The sequence below is a fragment of the Urocampus carinirostris genome, chromosome 5 (genome assembly GCF_059441175.1).
Source record: "Urocampus carinirostris isolate Australia breed hairy pipefish chromosome 5, RoL_Ucar_1.0, whole genome shotgun sequence".
Classification (NCBI taxonomy): Eukaryota; Metazoa; Chordata; class Actinopteri; order Syngnathiformes; family Syngnathidae; genus Urocampus; species Urocampus carinirostris.
In genome coordinates, this window is record NC_142353.1 from 10,162,731 (window position 1) to 10,184,460 (window position 21,730).

Below are 21,730 nucleotides of genomic sequence, written 5' to 3' on the forward strand. Positions count from 1 at the left end.
GATGCAAAAAATATGATTAAAAAACAAAGATATATTTGTCAAGTTGTATAAAAAAAGAAAATACCTGATACATGATATTAAACATTCGCACATCTTTCAACCAAAATGAAAAATGGAAATTCGGCATCCATATCTGTATGCCAGAATGTCCACAGCTTTTCTAAATTTGATTCAGCGATTTAAGAGTCCGATTGGACTACTGGCTGGCTGGTTTGGGCCTCAGCCGCCTTCGCCAGGTATCTCGCCATCTCAGGACAGCAGCAGCTCGGGTCCAACTCCTGCAGTGCGCACTAACAAACAAAAACAACAGAAGGCGCTGTTGTGGCCACATTTACACTCAAATGACCACAGTAACAGCACCTTCAGCCGCGGGTCGGCCGCTGCCAATAACGCCATACAGTGGGCTGCAAGATGGCTCAGTTGATTGGCCGGGTCTTGGAGGGGGCGGGTCTCCGGACAGGTGCCGGGGAGGGGGCGGGTCTCCGGCTGGGTGTCCACGAGCAGGCGCAGTAAACACGGCAGCCAAACGTTGACGCTGTTCGGCGATCTGGCAGAAAAAAAAATCTCTTTTCCACTTTGATAAATTTAAGTTGGACTAACAAGGAGTTTCTGCTTTGAGGTCAATTAGAACAAGCTCAACTTAGGGTCATAGGGTTACCAATACATCATTTTTTAAATGTATGACAAGAAAATGAACTTCTCAAATTGACAGTACTAAACAAGCACACTTTTGACAAAATGTGCAATAAAATTGGAAATTAGCCATTAGTATTTTTTTCCTTATAAACCAATACCTGACCACAATTTGTGAGGGATCAAATTGTTCAAGTACCAAAACATTTTTTGTCATAGTAAGTAATGCTTTTTATTTTTAGACATTCCTATGCATTCCATCCATCCATTATCTGCACTGCTTATCCTCAGTAGGGTCGCGGGGGTGCTGGAGCCCATCCCAGCCATCTTCAGGCAGTGGGCAGGGGACACCTTGAACTGGTTACCAGCCAGGCGCAGGGCACACAGAGACAGACAACTCACTCGCTCACTCACACCGAGGGACAATTTGGACCGGCCAATTCACCTGACATGCATGTTTTTGGAATGTGGGAGAAAACCGGAGTGCCCGGAGGAAACCCACACAAGCATGGGGAGAACATGCAAACTTCACACAGGAAGGTTTGATCTCACAACCTCAGAACTATGCCGCACACACGCTAACCACTGCACCGCCGTGCTGCCCCCCTATGTATTCCAAAATAAGCAAAACATTCCAAAAATGTGTACTAAAAAAAATAAAAACGGAAAAGCCACAGAACAAAAATCAAACCTATCTGATCCTATGTGAAGAAGTAATTGCCCCCTGAACTTAATTGCGGTTAGGGACACCTTTGGCAGCGATAACAGAAATCAAACATTTATAATAATTGGTAATGCGTCTAACACAATGTTGTGGGGGAAATTTGGCCAACTCTTCTTTGCTAATTATTTAAGATCTGCCAAAGCAGCTGGTTTTCTAGCACGAACTCCCCATTTAAGGTCACACCTGAGCATCTCAATTGTATTTAAAGATAGACTTTGACTTGGCTACTCTTGAGCCATTCGGAGGTGGAATTGCTGGTGTGTTGCGGATAGTTGTCCTGCTGCATGGCCCAAGAGCGCTTGAGTTTGAGGGCATGAACTGATGACCTGACGTACTCATTCAGGATTGATTGACCAAGTATCAAACAAGCCGCATGCAGTTTTTTTTGTTATTTTGTCCATGAATGAGTGTTATGAGTGATTACTTTTGGCCCCTTTTTTCAGAAAACCCCAAAACTTTCAATATCTAGCAATATATACAGTAACTATGTGTTAAGAAAATGTCATAACAGTTTAAAATGAAATCAAAACAAAAAACTGACTTGGATTTTTCAATCTTATAATGAAGTAAAGACTGGAACTCAACACGAGCACATATTTTTTTAACATAAACTGGAAATATAAACTTTTATAAAAATATACAAAAAAATTTAGAGTCTTGCTCTCTTAGTGTACTTATATTTCACTGGATCTCTGGCATGGATTCTGACCCTGAATACTCTCCAGTAAGGAGGCTGATATTCAGCAGTATCCATCTTAAAAGATGGGCATGTATTGGTCTTGAAGGGTGGTAACTAATGGAAATGAAGGTACATTGAAATAATAACATTAATAATGTACAAAAAATGAAAAAAAAATCCAAGAATAAAAACTAAAAATGTAGACAAAAATAATAACAGATACATGACCCACCAAACATTGAGATTTTGACAATCACAACGTATAAAGTAATGTTCAAAGGATTCAAGTGTTTTTAAACATTTTTTTATTGGTTACAGATAACAAAAAGTACTTCACTTACTGTGGTTGGATCTGCTCCAGACAAACATGTTCCTTTATCCAACCCTCCAACTACCAACGCCTGAGAGATTATCCATTGTGGGAAGTTGCTACTACCTTGCGGGTGTTTTGGTGAAATACTTCGAAATCATTTCTTTTAAATCAAGGGTTTTATCCAAAGCCTGTTCTCTCTTCTTTGAGGAAGCCTTAAATGTTCTTTTTTAGACAAACGGTCACAGAATTACAGTAATTTAAATAGCACTTGTCAAACAGGGGCTATGCACCCCCATGGAAATACAGGGTTGAACACCAGAAATCATTATTCCGTCAAAGACAACAAGTTGTCCTGGTCCTGAAGCAGCAAACCAGCCCCAGTTAAGGTCAATGTTCCTGACTCCACTGGCCAAAAGTGGCATCCATGGGAGAGATCCCAGGCTAAAACCAATGCTGTCATAATGAACACAAAGAGTCGTCTCACATTTACCAAAAAGCCTCTTGATTATCCTTAAAACCTTTGAAGAAACATTCTGTGGATTGATAAGTCAAAACTTGTACTTCTTGGAAGGTATGCAGCTTGTTACATCTGGTGTAAAAATGGCACAGCATTTGACAAAAAGAACATAATGCCAAAAGTAAAGCGGGGTGGTTGCAAGGTGATGGTCTGGGACTGCTTTGCTGCCTCCTGGTTATTAGGTTTAGGGGGAAATTAACTATTCACATAGGGCCAGATAGGTTTTTTTTTCTGTGTGTTTTAATAAATTTAATCAACATTTCAAAACTGCATTTTGTATTTATGTGATATTAAAATTGGTTTGATAATCTGAAACCTTTGTGAGTATTAAAAATGTGAAAACCACAGAAATCAGGAAAGAGGCAAATACTTTTTTTATGGCACTGTAAATACCCAAAATATTAAAAAATCTGTACCCAAACAGCGATAAATATTTAAACGTGTAAATAATTACGATTATACAACAGCTAACTGCAGTAAGCTAAAAAGTCAGCAAAAACCTAAAAATAGTTTAGAAATTCCGTTTAAAGCATCAGAAGGGACATCATTCCCATAGCAGACTGTCCCCAAAAAGGGGCGTGGCCTAAAAGAACATTATTACGTGGAACAGCGGGTGGAGAATGCAGAGCTACTGACCGTGGCCATGCTACTGTTAGGATGTGCTGGAGGGACTCCAGAGCCCAAATTCTGCACAGCTCCTCGGGAGTGTCGCTCACCTCCAGGTAGGCGGGCAGCACCCGTTTCAGGACGGCCAGGTGGCGGCACGCTCTCACGCCGATTCTGGGTGCATACACAAACATGCAAGAAAGCTGACATTTTATACAATCATTTATGACAGAGATTCTAAGTTAGTAGGGTGGGCCCCCCTGGGAGGGTGGGGGATTGTGACGCTCTGTCAAGAGGGGTGCGAGCGCGTTTGACTTCAGGAACCTTATTTTTTGTTTACTTTCCTAAAATTAAGTGTAATTGCACTTCCAGTATAGGTCAAGTCAAGTCACATTTATTTGTACAGCCCTTAATCACAAAATATCTCAAAGGACTGCACAGGTTACCATTACACCATCTTGCCTAATCTTAAACCAACATGCAGGCAAGGAAAAACTCAAAAACCTCAGCATGAGGAAAATAGGAACCCTTGAGAAGTGGCCTCACAAGTGGTAATTCCCCTTCCAGGATGACCAGGGTGCAATAGATTTAGCATTAGGAAACTACACAAAACATAGAGAACATCAAAAAAACTAAACATAAGTAATATGTTAAAGTTTGTCTAGAAAGTGCATGAAAACAACGACGCCTCAAGCCTGTAAAATTGTCCAAAAAGTACAGTATAGAGCCGTGGCATTTCGGTGGTATTTTGTTTGCATACAGCCTCCGTGGAGGTGCATTAAGCACAGAGTATAAGCATTGAGGGTGAAGTGTAGACACAATATGATCTGGTTGCGGAGACAGACAAAGAGAGACGGGGTAAAGAGACGATTAAAAGTCTCCTCTAGTAGCAGTTCACTGCGACCTTGGAGGGAGGGAAAGGCTGGTGTGCTTGCTAAGTTAAAAATGTTAGCAGCGGACAGCACGAAGCCAAATGAGTTAAGCAGTCACTTAAAGACATTACAACCCAATCAGACTGACAAGACGCTTCAGTTTTTCTCCATCAAAAATGCGTAGATATGCCTGGGACGGAGGTGACATGTTCCCACAAATATCGAGCAATTGTTTTTTTGTCCCCACTAATATTATGTGATTACTTAAAAATAGATCGATCTTGGAAAGGCGTGAGAGGATTTATTCTTCCGAGGGGGAGGCGTAATAATTAAGAAGCACTGATTTATCGCAACATTTTAACGCAAACTCACCTTTTCAAATAGTCTGGCAGCGCCTGCGCGTAGACTCTCCGGAGCGCCACCTTGTGTTCAGCCTCCATTCGAAGGAGGAGCAAACGCATCACGTCGTCGTGGCGACGAGCCGCTACGGTGGAGCTCTCTAAAATGGGAAGCAGGTCCAACAAGCAGCTCAAAGCTGCCTGGAAGCACCCACAAAAATGCAGTGTGAGCAGTTGGGTAGTGCCACAGACAGTGTTGGGACTAACGCGTTACAAATAAATTATTTTTCTTCGTAACGAGTACTGTAACACGCTATTAATACCATTTTGTCGTCACTACACGGAGTGCTACTGCGTAGAATGCAAATAATGAAATGCAGTGTTTTCCAACTACCTAATAAATCTGCATCACTCATACTCAAATGTTTCCATATACCTACAAAATACAACTGAATAGACCCTTTTATTTGTTTGTCAACATTGTGACATATAAGGTGGGCGGGGCTTAGCCTGGGGGCAAAAGCTAAGGGCGAGAGGATATGTCAACAAGCACGCACACAAAAAGTTTAGCTTTGCATCATCAAAGTGGATAGCTTTCACGTTACGGTTATTACGTCACAGCCGAAGACTTGGGCTGGTCAGAAGACCGAGGAAAAGAAAGCTTTCGTAGCTTCTAGTTGGCGTCAAGTTGTGTGTTTAGGTGCCAGAATCGGAGAAAAAAACGATAAGTGATCGTAAATTGGAGTCTTACAGGCTTCCAGCGGACACTTCGGATCAAAGAAAAAGAGGAGATTTGAAATTAAATGCATTAGAGTGAAAAGATTAGGCCTCATCAAAAATGCTCGTGTTTCAACACACACTTCATATCAGGTAAGAGAAATTAAACGTTTGTAATTGTTGCTGTCAAGTCCACCAACAACGAACAAACGTTATCAATGGGGCAAACAAAAGAAAAGAATGTACGGTAAAAATGGTCGGAATTTTGGTCTTTTAATTTGGAAAATTGTTTTTGCGATACACTATTCATGAAGAAAGAAAAGATTGAGTAGGAGATCTTGAAGTGGTTATAATAAGCTCAGAGACAAGATGGATAGTGTTTGTTTTTTCAAGCTCTCAAGATTGTAAAAGCCAAGAAATATGAATTCTTCACTAATTCCACAGGTTGGTGTACACCTTTTCTTTGATTTATTTTATTATGTGGCTATTTCAAACCGGTTTTAGGGGTTCGACTTCTATGCGAGTATACACGGTATTTTGTAACTAGATAATTTCGGAGTAATGCGTTACTTTTTGTGTCAGTAATCTGAGAGTTAACTAAGTTACTTTTTAGATGAAGAAACTAGTAACTGTAATTACAGTTCTTTAGTAACATACTCAACACTGCTGACAGACGTGTCTCACCTGGACCACGTCAGCTTCGGCGCTGTGCAGACGTTTATAGAGCGCCTCGTAGATCACGAGGGCCCGGTTGGAGGCGCGCAATTCGGCGGCGGCAGTGTTCTCGACGATGTGGTGCAGGCATCTGATGCCAAGAACGCATTTGTCAGCTTGGTGGTGGTCACTGATGAGAAGGGCGGGGCTCAGGAGGCGGGGCAACAGGGAAGCCAGGAAGGGGCGCTTCACCTGCAACACCCAAGTACCGGATTTTCCGCACTATAAAGGGGTCAACTAATACGCGCATATTTGGTTTTGTGTCACCAATAGTGAATGGTAGGCAGCACGTGAGGAGGGGGCCCCGAACTTGGCCGGAAATTTGAACATGAGGGTGGGAGTAGCTTAGGTGGTAGAATGGTCGTCTTGGGACTGAAAGGTTGCAGGTTCGATTCCTAGCTCATCCAAGTTATATGTGGACAAGACGGTAAAGTGCGGAATTCATTGTAAAGGGCTTTGGAAGTCCTCAGTGACTGGTCAAAACACTTCATAAATGCAGTTAATTTACTATTGACCATTTTATAATCCGGCACACCTTATATGCAGACAAAATTGGAAATGTGTTATATTTGTACAATTATTGATCATTCGATAAATCCTCGTAGACATCATCTGCATAGCAATGGTGGCAACGGGGATCAAAACCTGATATCAATGGTGAAAGCACCAAATCCTAAACACTAGTCCACTAGGGATGTAGACAACAAATTATATTTTTTTCATATATAAGGCGATCCCCACTATAAGGCGCATGGAATTAGAACTAAAGTAGCGGCGAGGGTTGGACAAAAGTGCGGGGTCATTTTGATTTTCTAGTAAAATGATTTTATTAGTGGTTGACTGAGACTATTTAACCCTGCCAAGAATAATCAACCTGGTAATAACATAGTAACAACTTTGTAATCAAATTATAAGTTGTTATCAAATAAATGCATTTTAGAATGGATGCCCCTTACACTGAGAAGCAAAAAGTAGCTCTCAGCTTATAAAAGGTTGGTGATCCCTGCACAAAACCAATAAGGATCCAGGTGATATGTCGAAAGACATGAGCTCTTATCTCGTTAGTACACTATTTATAGTGATGGAACCTAATAGGTTAGAGTAATAAGAAAACAAAGTGATTTAAAATCAATATTAATTTGGTTTGACTTTTTCTCAGCTCAAACTAAACATTGTAAGTACATCTCTTTCATGATGATTAAATTACTTCCCACAACGCCTTTGTGTTCATTCAGTTCAGAACCACGATGCATTTCTCTTCAGTTCAGAATCTTGTGCACTTCATAAAGACCTTGCATGTCAGCAATACAACACTGTATTTCAGGACCGGTTTAATGTCTGACAATATTCTTGCAGCAGGAACCCAATAATAACATCCACATTTTAATATCATGTCTAAAAATAGTGTGATGACGAGATAATATATTTCAACAAGGACCTGGCACAAGTTCACAGGCGACAAGCCAAAGTCGGGTGCATTGCTCCTCCGCTTTACTATCTCTCTCTCGATTGACCCGAGCTGTGTGGCCCAAGTTCTGCCGTTTTTAAAAAAGCAAGTGGCAGTTTTCAACAATTCGGCCATGAACCCCAAGGGTAAAAAGAGAAATATAACTGAGGAAAACAGAGGATTCAACATATCTTGAACCGAATTATTAGCACTTTTTGCCAATGCAGATGGATTGCCTGAATGTTGCTCTTTAGAGAGAAGTTATCAAATAACCCAAAAAAAGTCATTTGGAAAAACCTTTCCAAGGAAAGCGTGCTACTTTTGCAGCATAGTTGCAAGTGAGAGAAAAAGTATGATTGCATCACTTCTGGAGAAATTAGATGAGTGCAAGAATGGATTTAAGAAGTGGTTTGCATCTCCACGCTACATATAGCTCAGGAGGTAGAGCGCTCGTCTGGGGATCAAGAGATCGCAGGTTCGAATTCCGGCTCCAACAACATCACAAAAAGGAAAACCAAGGGCATTTAGTACCAGAATATTCCTTGTCATGTGATGTTGTGGATTTCTTTATTGCATTATTTTTAATTTTGTCATAGTAACGAAAAATATTGTAATTCGTTCATATTGTAATGAAGTTAAACTTGAGGCGGTGCCCTACAACAGAGTGCGGTGACTCATTATCCAGAGGATGCGTTGCATCCAACTTAAGTCATTTTGATAGTCGGCTATCATAGCATATAAAAAAAAAAAAATATATATATATATATATATATATACACACACACACACAGTGTACATACAGCATGCATATCATTTATCATAAGGCTTATGAAAGGCTTTTGTTTTTTCCGGCTCCGGACAAATTGTTATTTTTAGCCCAAAATGGCTCTTTCAACAATTAAGGTTATCTATCACTGCCCTGGTGAATAAGTTCTAGCATGCCGCCATCCAGGTTCAATTCTCATTGCATCTAATGTTATGCAATTGTGTTCACAGATATTTTCATGAGTCATCAATCAATGTAAAAAATTCAGTACTTTTAATTGTTTTGTGCAACCCTAGCCATAACTGTAGTTTTAATTCCATGTGCCTTATTATCTGGGGAACCTTTGACATGAAAATAATATTGTAAAAGGGTATTTTTGCGGGGGTGCAACTTATAATCCGGTGCTCCTGATAGTGCAGAAAATACGGTAAAACATTCAACACCATCAGTCACGGCTGCCGTCGTCTCGTACCTGCTGGAGCATTTGCCAGAACGTCGACTCTGCCTGCTCAGACTGCTGCCCTGCCTCCCTAAAATGCATGCCCCCCTGTTGCTTAGCACAACCCACAGAGACTTTTCCGAGGGGATTTCTGACTCTCACCTGCCGAGATGGGGCTGCAAGATGCCCAGGACTTCCCCCAGGATGCCCGTCTGGTCGTCGGGCATGTCCCCCGTTAACATGTGGGCTGCGTCGCGCCAGCCTCCCGTAGACAGCAGATGTCGCTGGAGATCGCCGCACTCATTTTCCTGCTGCGCCACAACAATTCATGTGAACCATTATACAGAGTGTACAAAAGAAATGTACATTATACACACTTAAGCAACTAACAAATAAATTATTTCTTTGTAGTCTGAACTCTTTGAACTGAGTGATTTCAGCCACACTTGACTTTGAATAAAGGAAATGTATTTTAAATTGCTACTGGAAGTATGAAAACACTATTATATACTGGTAAATTAACATGGATTCTAAGATGCATTTTTGTCTAAATCAAACCATTTAATTGAAATATGGCCCCTCACTTCACACAACCATCGTGGGAAAGTGTTAAATCTAAGCTTAAGACACTTTTATATTGTATAGCTTACGAATGATGTTGACTTCATACTCTCGCCCTTGAGGTTGAAGGATGATTCATGCATTTCGAGCTATCATAATGGCACTTGGACCTGATGTACGCCATCAAGATTCGGGGACAGGAATCTGTCAACTGGAGATTCTCTTGTTACCTATACCTAATGTCGATGATGACTGTGTATTGTATGTTAATGCTTTTGCAGCATCCATTGAAGCTTAACCATCCTGGAAGGAGGATTACCTCGCGGGAGGCCTCTTCCCGAGGTTTCTTCATTTTCCTCATGCTGAGGTTTTTGAGTGTTTCCTGGCCCTCATGTAGTTTCAGATCAGGGGATGTTATAATAGATAGATAGATAAATACTTTATTCATCCCCGCAGGGAAATTGACATTTCCAGCAGCATCCCTTCACTGAGAACAATACAATAATAAGCAAAAGGAATACAATATACAAATACCCAATGTGACGTGCTAATACCCTATACTCTATACCCACTGTAGCGTGTTGTATAGAGTATTTAAATAGTGCTACATAACTGTCTCGTAGAATAATAATGTTGGGGTGGGAAGCCCTTAGATATTGTTTTGAGTTTAAGGGCTGTACAAATAACATAACTTGACTGTACTCTTTGGTCTTAATCGTCATTATCGTTTCATGATGCGATAGAAAGATGATTTTGAAATGCTTACCTCACAACTACCTTGCCGCAATGACTTTCTTGGACTTCGTTGAAACGAAGTAATGCAGTGTTCCTTTTTGTGGGGCTTATACATGGTCTTCCAGAATGCTACTTATGAACATCCTGAACAGTTCCATCGGCTTCAAACTCATCTCTGATTTGAGTGATGGAAACTCGTGTTGATTGTCAAGTCAAGTCACATTTATTTGTGTAGCCCTTAATCTCAAGTTGTCTCAAAGGACTGCACAGGATTGTCCCTTCTTCAACTCCTTTCTAAATTGTCTTTGCACTTCTGCAATGTTTTCATACTTCCAGTAGCATTTTAGAATACATTTCTATTCTTTAAAAGTGAGGTATGTAGTTTCAAATCCTTATAACGTTTAAAATCAAATATTTTCTCGATTGAGTATGTGTTAACAAGGCCCAACTAAGTTCAAACAGTCCTTATATTTGTTTTTTACTGCGCCCATTTCCTTTTATCTTACAACCTAAGAAAAAGGAGTAGAGGGAGGGTGGCAAGGGGATGAAGTTGGGGAAGAGTGACTGTATGCTGTATGCTTTTTTTGGTGTAGCAATAAAATGGTGAAAGTAAGAAAAGGCCCATTTGAATAATGCTGACCCAAACCCCCAAAAGTTGAAAAAAGAAGGGTTTATTCCAGCGCGTCTAAGAAAGGAATGTACTTGCACGCACATCATAATGAGAATGACAGAAGATGGCGCCAGAATGTTAAAAAGTTCAAAATTTCAGACAGCGCAGTCTGGTTTCTTCACTTGGTTCCATTATTTCAGTCTATAAATAAAAAATACATAATTGAGTTATCAGCTGCTAAAACGTGTATAGATTTCTTGGGACACCGTGTATTTACATGCTGCACTGGTTAGCACATCATCAAACATCTTTATTCCTAGGTTGGCACTTAGCATACCTGCATGTGGCTGATCGAAAACACCCAAACTTGCGGTGCCACGGCTAGTGTGAGAGCCCTGACATGAGGGTCCGGCTCTGCTGCTTGCCACTTTTCCAACAGGGTTCGCAGGACATCAGCTACGGCGGGCACGCTGGCTTGGGCAGACTGGCATTCGATCAGAGTGCCAACCACGTTGACGTATTGGGCAGGCTCTGACCCCAGCAGCCATCTTGGTTCAGCTGCCCGGAAGAGCCGGCCCACCCGCTCCACTGTCAGGCTGGGGTTCGAACCCACAAGGCGGCGTTGCAGTTCGGGCAGCAGCGCCTGGACAGGCGGGAAGGACGATGACACCAGGGGCTGCTCAACGGAATCATCCAGCTGGAGTTTGTCCAGGAAGCGGCAAAGGTCCATCATTGCCGACTGAATTAAACAAAACAAAAAAGTCAGAACCTACTTTTTACTTTCGAATCATTTCTGATTTTCCTTGCATATTTCTGTTTCACACAATTGTCTCTATTCACATATTTGACATCTTTCTCTCACACTATTTAAAACAAAATCCTTTGAGAGTCATTGAAACAGCCCAGAAAGTCATGGACTGCACCCTGCCCATTCTATAAAACATTACAAAGGCCTAACAGGCTCAGAGACAGTTGCTTCCCCATAGTAACCACTGCTCTAAACAAGCATAAAAGACTGAGAAAAAATATCTTGCTTTGTATATTCACATTTTATTTTTTGATTCTTATTTTGGAAATATGTTTTTGGTGGTGTCATTGCAAAATGTTTCATTGCACTGTTTTTCTAATGCACTTACATCTTAAACCAGTCAACGAACACTACCTTGTAAATATTTGCGTGTATATCCCGACCATCTTTTTTATCTTATTTTTCTCTTTTATCACGTTTCTCACGGCTAATCTTAGCAACGTTCAATACGTTGTTGTGAATGACAATTAAGAAAATTATAAATACAGTAATAACAAAACAATCTAATATAATTTGTTGGAATATTGAAATAGGTCACTCTCTAGTCAGGATTACATTTTCAACAATACCCATTATTATTCATATTTCAAAACTTAAAAGTATTTTCAAAAACGAGCATTTGTTTAACGTGTTAGTCTGTCAAACGATTGTATTGTTGGGATGCATCTGGAACAAATTTTAACACAACAACGTAAAAATGAGTTTTATTGACGTTGGATGTTCAAATATTCTTGTTTCAAAATGAACAAGTTTCCCGAAATCAAGGCGTTCATCTCTAAACACATGCAAATTAATATAATTTATTTTCATGTTTACCTCGAATGAAAGAGAACACTAGCTTCGGCCTTGAATGTGTGCGTTTGGCAAAGAGATCCGCCTGGAAACAGCTACCATCAGAGTCCTTTACAACGGGTTCCAAACGCTTTCAAGAAGTAAAACGCTTCTGATGGTTGTTTAGAAGTACCTCGTGTATAAAAAATAATAATAGTAGAGAGAGAGAGAAAAAAGGTGTCATGTTTACCTCGGACAAATTGGGTAAATGGACAATAAGATACGATTCGGCCTGCGTGTGTCCGTCTAACAGATAGTTCCTCCTAAATTGACGGCATATCTGATTGCTCCTTCTAATAATTAAAACGCCTCTTTGGGTTGATTACAAAAAGATACATCAAAAGATTAAATATCATTTGATTTTCTCAGAGAACTGTTTTTGCCTCTTGGTGTGGATTGAAAACCAGAAAGTTCAGCTGTTTTTTATTATTGTTTTTTAGTTCAAGTCATGTTTATTTGTATAACCCTTAATTACGAGGAGTCTCAAAGGGCTGCACAGACCAAACATTACTGCAAACTACAGACTATTATTACAAGTGACAAAAGAATAACTACACCTAAGTCAGATGCAGAGATTATATTGCGTTTGTTACCTCCCGTCTCTATTACTGTAATGCATTACTCTCTGGTCTCCCGAAGTCCAAAATCAAGAGCCTTCAGCTGGTACAAAATGCTGCAGCGAGGCTTTTAACTAAGACAAGAAAGTTTGATCACATTACCCCGATTTTAGCTAACTTGCATTGGCTCCCCGTTAGCTTAAGATATGATTTAAAGTTCTGTTGGTTGTATACAAAATCATGCATGGACTTGCTCCCTCATATCTTTCAGATTTAATTTCGCCCTATGTTCCGGTCTGGAGCCTTCGCTCTGAAAATGCTGGTCTACTAGTGACCCCAAGAGCCAAGAAGAGATCTGCAGGTTCGAGAGAGTTTTCCATTTGGGCCCCAGTGCTGTGGAATGCTCTTCCCTCTGAGATTTGATCTGCAACCACAGTGGAAATGTTTAAATCTAAGCTTAAAACACACTTCTATTCTATAGCATGTGAATAACCTATATTTTATGTTGTCAATATCTGTGTATCTGTGTATTATTTGCCCTCATGTAGGTTTTAGATCAGGGCTTGGTGTAATAATAGTCTGTGGTTTGCAATAATCTGTGGTCTGTGCAGCCCTTTGAGACTCTTTGTGATTAAGGGCTATACAAATAAACATGACTTGACTTGACACCTGTCATTTGAGAGAGCTCCCTCGGAGATGGAAGCAGAAGCAACGTTATTATGCAAATAGATGTTGTTTCATCATTTCACTTTTGACATGGAATAAAGGAGGGTAGTTTCATGTTACGCACTGAAATTATTGAAGTACCATGCTTGTTTGCCCCATTGTTGCGTCCTGTTTGTTTATAAATTGTGCTTGTATGTGGCTTGCCAAAAGCGCAGACTTACACTACTGTATATATGGACATTGACGTTGTGAGGGCAGAGCATAAAATAGAACTAACCTGGTGAGAAAAAAAATACACAAGGAACTTTTACAGTGAGTAAACCGTCCAGGAGTGGGATGGGCTGTACTTGCCCAAGACACACTAAAGCAGGGGAGTCAAACTCATTTTAACTCGGGGGCCATGCGATAGAACAAACATTCTGTCGGGCGCCGGGCTAGTAGATTAAAGAGAAAGAAAAAGAGATAAAGAAATAAGAGAAAGGGAGGGAAAAGGAGAGAGGGCGGGACAAAGAACGAAAAAGAGAGAGAGGGAGAGAGCGTGAGAAACAAAAGATAAAAAATCGTGAAAGAGGGGGAAAAGAAAGAAAGAAATCCAAAGAGAAATTGAAAGACAGAAGGAGGGAAAAGAGAAAAAAAAAGCGCAAAGAGTATGAAGAGAGAAAGAAAAAAGAGGGAAAAGGGAAAAAGGAAGTCAGAGCAAAAGAGGTTAAAAGACACAGAGAGAGAAAGAGACAAAGAAACTGTCCAGTCAGCATTTAGGGCAAATCACTCTACTGAGACAGCCCTGGCTAAACTAACCAATGATCTCCTTTTCTCGATAGATTCCGGTGCCTCATCAATGTTACTGCTGCTGGATCTCAGTGCTGCTTTTGATAATGTCGACCACAACATATTACTTGTTCGTCTGGAATGCATTGGTATCTCAGGAACTCTACTCTCATGGTTTAGGTCCTACCTGTCAGACAGGATGCAATGTGTTAACTATGGCAATCTGACCTCTAAACAATCTAATGTCCCCTGTGGAACTTCTTTTTAGTATTTATATGATCCCGCTTGGTGACATTATCCGCAAGTATAATATTAGTTTCCATTGCTATGCAGATGACACTCAACTGTATGTGCCACTGGAGACAACTGGACGGTTAAGTTGTAGAAATCTGGAGGCTTTCCTCACTGAGATTCAAAGATGGATGTCACATAGACTTTCTGGACTAGTTTACAGGCTGGGGGCGTCGCTGCTGTCATGCACTTTCCGGACAAATTTTCAACATGTTACCTAGTGTTTACTATGTTTGTGTACTGTAATGCTAAATGTAATTCACCCTGGTCATTCTGGAAGAGGGATACCACTCGTGAGGTCCCTTCAAGGTTTCTCTTTTCCCTCACGCTGAGGTTTTAAGTTGTTCCTTGCCCGCATGTTGGTTTAAGATCAGGTAATTGTGTCATTGTAATCCTGTGCAGTCCTTTGAGACATTTTTGTGATTAAGGGCTATATAAATAAATTTGACTTTGACTTTGAAAGAGCAACAAAGGAGGAGAAAAAGAGAGACACAGAGTGAAAGAGACAGAGACAGAGTGGGAGAAAATGGGTGGAAAAAAGAGAGAGAGAGAGAGAGAGAAAGAAAGAAAGAGAGAGAGAGAGAGAGAGAGAGAGAGAGAGAGAGAAAGAGAGAGAGATAAATACAAGTAAAGTGTCTTTGTGAGAGGCACCTGGCTTTGGCAACATCAAGTTGACATATTTCAACCTGCAGCTTGTTTTTCCCTTGCGCTCCTCTGAGTGTTGTCTCGCGGGCCGGATTCAATCTCTTAGTGGGCCTGATCTGGCCCGCAGGCCGCCTGTTTGACTCCTGTGCACTACAGGAAGTTGTGCCCCGACTACCCTAGCGCTTGAGGATTTCGTTAACCGAAGCAGCAGTGTGCATGCAAACAGATTGTCTTATGACATAGTATGTAATAAAACGAATTAAACGCGTGAATCGAGGGAATATTGAATAATAATAGCACCCTCTCTCCTGTTACATTCGAGTGTCTTTTATCCGCCTGATTTTAGAAACTGACATGGTAAATATGAGGCAATACTTGCCAAAAACAAATCAACAGTGGATGGACAAACAGTTGCCGGCATATCTGGCAACTCTTGATGAGAGAAATGATCAATTACGCAGCGAAGAGACCATACTGTCTGTCGTTCAACCAGATTCCGCCAGCGAGGGTGACGTCATCTTCAAGAGACAAAAGTGGGGGCCACAACCAAAAACATACCTGTCAAACTACGCGGCTCCATGCCCGTACAAACTGTCGTATTTTCACGTACAAAATACAAAATAATCGTACAACATATCTTTTTTTTTATTCGGAATGATGCATGATGGGAAATCCCCAGGAGACAGACGCATGCGCACAGTAGCATCAAACCGCTCGCTTCGTTTGCAACGAAAAAAAACGATACCAAGATAGAGGCTTCCGCGGCGAACTCCTTTGACTTGATTGATTTGCCGTTTCGTGATAGTCGGTGTATACCGGATGGTACCCATAATAGACAAATTTGCGTTTTTCCATACAGATTTTTTTGTACGTCGTACTCGTCTTGAAATGCATAAAAAAACGTACGTTGTACGGCAAATTGTACAGGTTGACAGGTATGAAAAAAAGAGAAAAAATATATATTTTCAATATATTCATAATTTTAGAGAAAGTAAAAACCGTAATGTATTTTTAAACGTTACATCTTCACAAGACGAAATTGATGGTCACAGACTGTGACGTCCCTCAAGGGAAAATGAACGGCCACATTCAAAAAAATTCTTACATCCAACTGATAAATGTTTCAAAGTAAATTATTTTTAAAGTGTGGGCCGATCATTCAAACCATTGTTATTATTATTTTTTTACTTTTTAAATATTTTTTCCCTAATTGCAAACTTGTCAACCTGTACGTTTTTGCCGTACAAAGTACATTAATTATGCATTTTAAGACGTGTACGACGTACAAGAAAATCTGTACGGAAAAACACAAATTTGTCAATTATGTCTACCATCCGGTATACACCGACATCACAAAACGGCAAATCAATCAAGTCAAACGAGTTCGCCGCGGTAGCCTCTATCTCGGTATCGGGTTTTTGTCTGTTGGAAACGAAGCGAGCAGTTTTAAGCTACTGTGCGCATGCATCTGCCGCCTCGGATTTCATGTGCTAGTTATGTAGTAAAAGGAAGTCCGTCTCTTTTTAGAGAACAGGCTTTTTCGGCTCAACTCATTAAAGAGAGCCGGCTCTCACTTGCTTTGATGCATTATATTACGAATTATTATGTTGTATAAAGAAGTTAAGAAAAAAAGATAAGTATAAAAGGAGAAAATGCAAAAAGACAGGTTTGTGGTTATCCCTTTAATCAGTATATTACCAACAATAATTTAATGCAGAAAATGAATTAATAATTTGAATGAGAAAATGAATTATTCTGCTTAATTATATTTGCATGTATTGTTTTCCTTCTACAGTGAACGTCCAAGCTACTTAATTTTTGAACTTCTTTTTAATAATAAACCTCTTTCATGTCGCGCAACTAAGTATCTCACAACAAAATGTTAATTAACAATAAATATGATATAACGAAACACATCAGATTCAGATTCAGATCTACTTTATTGTCATTCTAGTACACGTGTATACAGAACGAAATGTCGATACATCTGACCCGCACAGTTTCCTCGAATGTACAGATATAAGTAAAAGTTGTATTGTATTATGGCTACGTATAGTATTTTACCATACCATAGTGCCGATAGTGCAAGAGGAGTAGCTAACCAGATGTGCAAAATGGGCATTCAGGTTAACAAGTCAGGTAAACAGTAACATTAACACTGTAACAGTAACGCTGTAAGTACAGTAGTGCAGAGAGCAAATGTGCAAGGAGTGGCAAGCTATAAAGAACTGCCAGTAGTGCAAAAAGTCAGATTAGCAGCCGTTAAGATTTAGGTTAACTATATGTTAGATTGACCATTTAACAGTCTAATGGCCAGGGGGACTAGACTACTGCGGAACCTGGTGGTCCTGCACCGCACACAGCAGTACCTCTTCCCAGAGGCTAGCAGAGTGAACAGTCCATGATGGGGGTGAGAGGGGTCCCCGATAATGTTCTTAGCATGGGATAGGCAGCGCTTCTGGCCAATGTCCTGAATGGAGGGAAGTGTAGTCCCGATTATTTTCTCTGCTGTCCTCGTTACCCTCCTCACACTACCCCAGTCGGTAGCGCTGCAGCCTCCACACCACACAGAGATACAGCTGGTCAGGATACTCTCTATGGTGCCCCTGTAGAATGTGATGAGGGAGGGTGGGGGCAGGTGGGCTCTCCTCATCCTCCGCATGTACGATATAACATGTTAAACTACCGTATTTTCCGCACTATATGGCGCACCATGTTATAAGGCGCACCTTCAATGAATGATATATTTTAAAACTTATGCCATACATAAGACGCACCCCATTATAAGGCGCTATAAGTGCATGCTGGTTTAAGATCAGGTAATTGTGCAATTTTGTAATTGTAATCCTGTGCAGTCCTTCGAGACATTTTTGGGATTAAGGGCTATTTACGGTAAATAAATGTGACGACTTGACTACAGTAGAGAATGTAGTTACTTTATGCAACCTCTAGATGTTGCCACGCTCAAGGGAATGTCAACAAAACATTCAAAAAGGTCAAACTTTATTAACAAACAAGCTTTCCACAACTCCATTCACTCCCAAAATAAACAAACAGCCGTTTTATTATTTTCTCTGAGGTAAAGCATTTTCGTGACACATCTTTAACATCTTTGAACAACATCGACATATCATTTTATTTTTTGTCCATTTAGTCAACACGCAAAGAAAAAAACGTCTGATACTGTTATTTTAAATGAAACGTTAGTGCAATCGCAATAAAGTGACACTCGTAATGTGCAAAAACAACGAGTGCAAAACAATAACAATAAAGCAATAACATAATAACTGTAAAATGTAAAACGTAAACACACAAAAGAAAAACAAAGATCACTCTATAAGCTCCTCATCGACGAATCCCTCGAATTCTTCTTCTGCTGTGTTCGAATTGACCATATCTCAGTGAATGGGCCATCCAACACGTCCGGTGTTTTTGTGCCAGCGCTGTTGCCTTCATACGTATAGTTATCGTACTGACACTTCTGCTTGCCGCTCTTTGTTGAACAACCCACTGTTCAAGTGTCTTCTCTAACTCTGGCCATCTTGCTTTATTGCCACGGAAACTTTGTTGAGTTTTCCTTACTTGGCGGAGCTTATCTTCATCCTTTCTCCACTTCCGTACCATCGATTCATTTAAGTTTAACTCTCTCGCTGCCGCTCTATTGCCGTGTTGTGCTGCGTGACTGATCGCTTTGAGTTTAAACTCGGCGTTGTACGCGTGTCTCTTAACAGGAGCCATTTTCTTATACAAATGCACGTATGAAAGAGAATCTCTCTCTCTCTCTCTCTCTCAAACGTGACATTCTGAATAATTCTGCGTTTGTTTAAGGTAAATTGTGCTTTACATCTTCACCAGTCATAACCCTGGATTCAGACAAATACTGTATTTGTTGAATATGAATTAAGCAGTTTAATGGGGTAGCCATTTTGCCACTTAGTAAACAAATACAACACGAGCCCCGAGGCGTGTTCAGGAGAGTTAGTGATTGCTATCGCGAGCTATCGCTAGCTTCTGAACGGCCAGTGATTATTGAGCGCTCGCGTGCCCGAGTAATCACGGGAGAAAGACCGCTTACTTTGATTTCCAACATGGCGTCGACAGTGCAGAAGATGGAGGATCTCACCCTGACGAGTGCTGTTGGCGATGTAATATATCGTCTTACATTGCCTGGTAATGTTTGTGAACAATGCAAGACAGGTATGACCCCTTTTAGTCTATTTTCACTCATAATAAACACTGATTCATAATGATACACTCAACACTGATACACATTGACATCTCGCACACAAAATTTGTGTCTTCATTAAATGTAGACAGTGTGTATATGTTTTTTTATTTCCCCGTTTTTCTGATTATTAGGAACTAGGATTATAATTACCATATGGGTTGCAAATCAGCAAGCTGATATCTTTTTATGTCAACTATTTGTTATTTGTAAAGAGGAAAAACTAAGGAATCTCATAATGATTATATATTTCAGCTGCCTGTGGCAGTATGGAGCAACAGAGAGAGGAATCCTTGTCACCTCTACCAAACAGTCCTTCATCTCCTACTGCTCTCCCTGATGTACCACCTTCTACACCACAGGCAACACCAGTTCTTTATCAAACCCCACAGAGGAAGAGGAAGAGAAATGGAAATGATGACATCCTTGTACAGTTACGACAAGATTTAATAAATCAGCACGAGGACAGAATGGCCATCGATAGAAGAAAGGTTACTGCCCTGGAGGGAATTTTGGAGGCCATCAAAGAGAAATCTAATAGAAAATAAATACCCCAATCTACTTAACTGAACACAATTGGTTTCTTTTGAATTTTGGGAATTTATATGGGTTGTTTATTAGGTTGAATACGGTATACAAACTATACTTCTATGTAAATACTTAGCTCAATAAGTGTTTCAGTAATTTGTAAATGTTTTAACAGTTTTTCATATTAAATTTCGTTTCTCGAGGATGTAGAATTGATTAAACTGAATTTCAGTTGATAAAATTTGTTGGCTTTAATATGCATTACGACAATAATGAGAATCAGATCTTATTTCAATATTCAAATCCATGTTCAGTAATGTTAAACAAGAATAACAATATAAGTGTAATAACATGTTCAGTTCTCTGTTATTGATGTTATTAAACCTTGAATTTGATCATTCATAACCAGTTATTGTCTTTCTTCTACCAGTGGCCATTCCTTCAATGTGAACACTTGTTTTAGTACTTGATCTACGTCTTTGAAATAATGCCATTTAGATAGTGAACAAATGCAACGGAGTATTAAGAGTAATAATTTTTTTACTGCCAGGGACGAGTCCCATGCAGGATTCGGACCCGCACCCTTTGAGTCAGGTTGCCCATAAACAATACAAGCCGAATTTTATAACTGAATAAAGAAGATCTTTTACTTTCGGTGTCTATGTAACTGTCAGACTCATCTAATGATTTTAACTCTTAAGAGTGCTGAAGTAAATATCAACAATAGAAATGATGTATCCTCATTTGTTGTAGTTGGTATCAAAACAGCTTTCAATCAGCAGCGTATTTAACAGACTGCTAAATTAGCCTCAAGGGTAGTTGTGCAACCTATCACGTGGCCATTTCTTGAAATATTTCTTGAACATATGATGACAAGCGCTGGTGTTAAACTGTTTTAGCACAATTCTACAAACACAAATGATGCCACAAATTCTTATTACTCTTCATATTTATTACAAGATATCCAGACAGTTCATGACACCAAGAAAATTCATGCTAAAAGAAACTTGATGTGATCTCTCTTATCAAGGGCATGTTTGTCTTGGTGTTTGTTTTGAACACAACATGCACTTGGCATTTCTTCCTCTGGGGCACATTCCTCAATTTCCTGGTCCAGCTCAACATTTTCATACTTAAGGATGAAATTGTGTGGTACGCAACATGTGATGACAACTTGTGGAATGTCTCTAACATTTCTCATGTCGAGATACTTCAGTTTTCTAAATTTACCCTTAAGAAGGGCAAAACATCTTTCAATATCAACACGGGTTGAGCTGTGTTTGAAATTGAAGATTTTTTCCTCACTTGTCAAGTGACCATTGTCTCTATATGGCACTATCAAAGATGTTGAGAGGCCATAAGCAGAATCTCCCAATAGATGGTATTCCGGAGGTAAGGGATCACGCTCCAACTTCATTGCCAAGTAGCTGTTTCTGAATACCCGTGCATCATGCACAGATCCAGGATAGGCACAGTACACATCCAGGAAACTTAAACTACTGTCGCAAACACACTGGAGATGGAAGGCAGGATAACCCTTCCTACAAATATAGGAGTCTCGAAAGCTCTTAGGTCCAGGTATGGGGATGTAAGTACCATCAATAAATCCAATGGCTCCTGGAAAGCCATTCCGCGCTGCATTTCTTGTAGCTATGGGCTCCAAATCCTCCTTTGTATGACGTGGCCACTTGATAAAAGTTTTCAAGATGTCATTTTTTGTAATTGTTCTAGAAAAATTCA

The 21,730-nt window shown here is 40.1% G+C and overlaps 1 protein-coding gene and 1 long non-coding RNA gene across 4 annotated transcripts; one reads left to right on the plus strand and one right to left on the minus strand.

Moving 5' to 3' along the window:
* Positions 1–11: 11 nt before the first annotated feature.
* On the minus strand, positions 12–12,552 carry tti2 (TELO2 interacting protein 2). 3 transcript variants are annotated; one of them, XM_088335648.1, is made up of 10 exons: positions 12,501–12,518; positions 12,296–12,356; positions 11,009–11,410; positions 8,928–9,076; positions 8,799–8,856; positions 6,084–6,305; positions 4,717–4,883; positions 3,503–3,646; positions 361–547; positions 12–290 (listed from the first exon to the last, which is right to left on the minus strand). In XM_088335648.1, exons 3-10 carry the CDS (start codon positions 11,402–11,404, stop codon positions 180–182), a joined length of 1,434 nt encoding a protein of 477 aa, XP_088191774.1. In that variant the 5' UTR covers positions 11,405–11,410; positions 12,296–12,356; positions 12,501–12,518; the 3' UTR covers positions 12–179. The 3 variants fall into 3 exon arrangements, with proteins under 3 accessions (XP_088191774.1, XP_088191775.1, XP_088191773.1); XM_088335649.1 differs by having other exon boundaries at positions 8,928–9,073; positions 12,296–12,552; XM_088335647.1 differs by having other exon boundaries at positions 12,296–12,551.
* A 6,474-nt stretch (positions 12,553–19,026) lies between these two features.
* On the plus strand, positions 19,027–20,395 carry LOC148365174 (uncharacterized). The gene is made up of 2 exons (XR_015850413.1): positions 19,027–19,434; positions 19,718–20,395. It is a non-coding gene; the product is annotated as an uncharacterized LOC148365174 (long non-coding RNA).
* The last annotated feature ends 1,335 nt before the right edge of the window (positions 20,396–21,730 follow it).

Excerpts from the sequence above, each read along its gene's own strand:
- tti2 (XM_088335647.1), bottom strand. The coding sequence starts at position 11,404 with ATGATGGACCTTTGCCGCTTCCTGGACAAACTCCAGCTGGATGATTCC. Across the intron at positions 9,077-11,008 it reads TTTCGATCAGCCACATGCAG|CAGGAAAATGAGTGCGGCGA; the intron begins GTATGCTAAGTG and ends GTTGTGGCGCAG. Across the intron at positions 8,857-8,927 it reads TTGCAGCCCCATCTCGGCAG|GGAGGCAGGGCAGCAGTCTG; the intron begins GTGAGAGTCAGA and ends CATGCATTTTAG.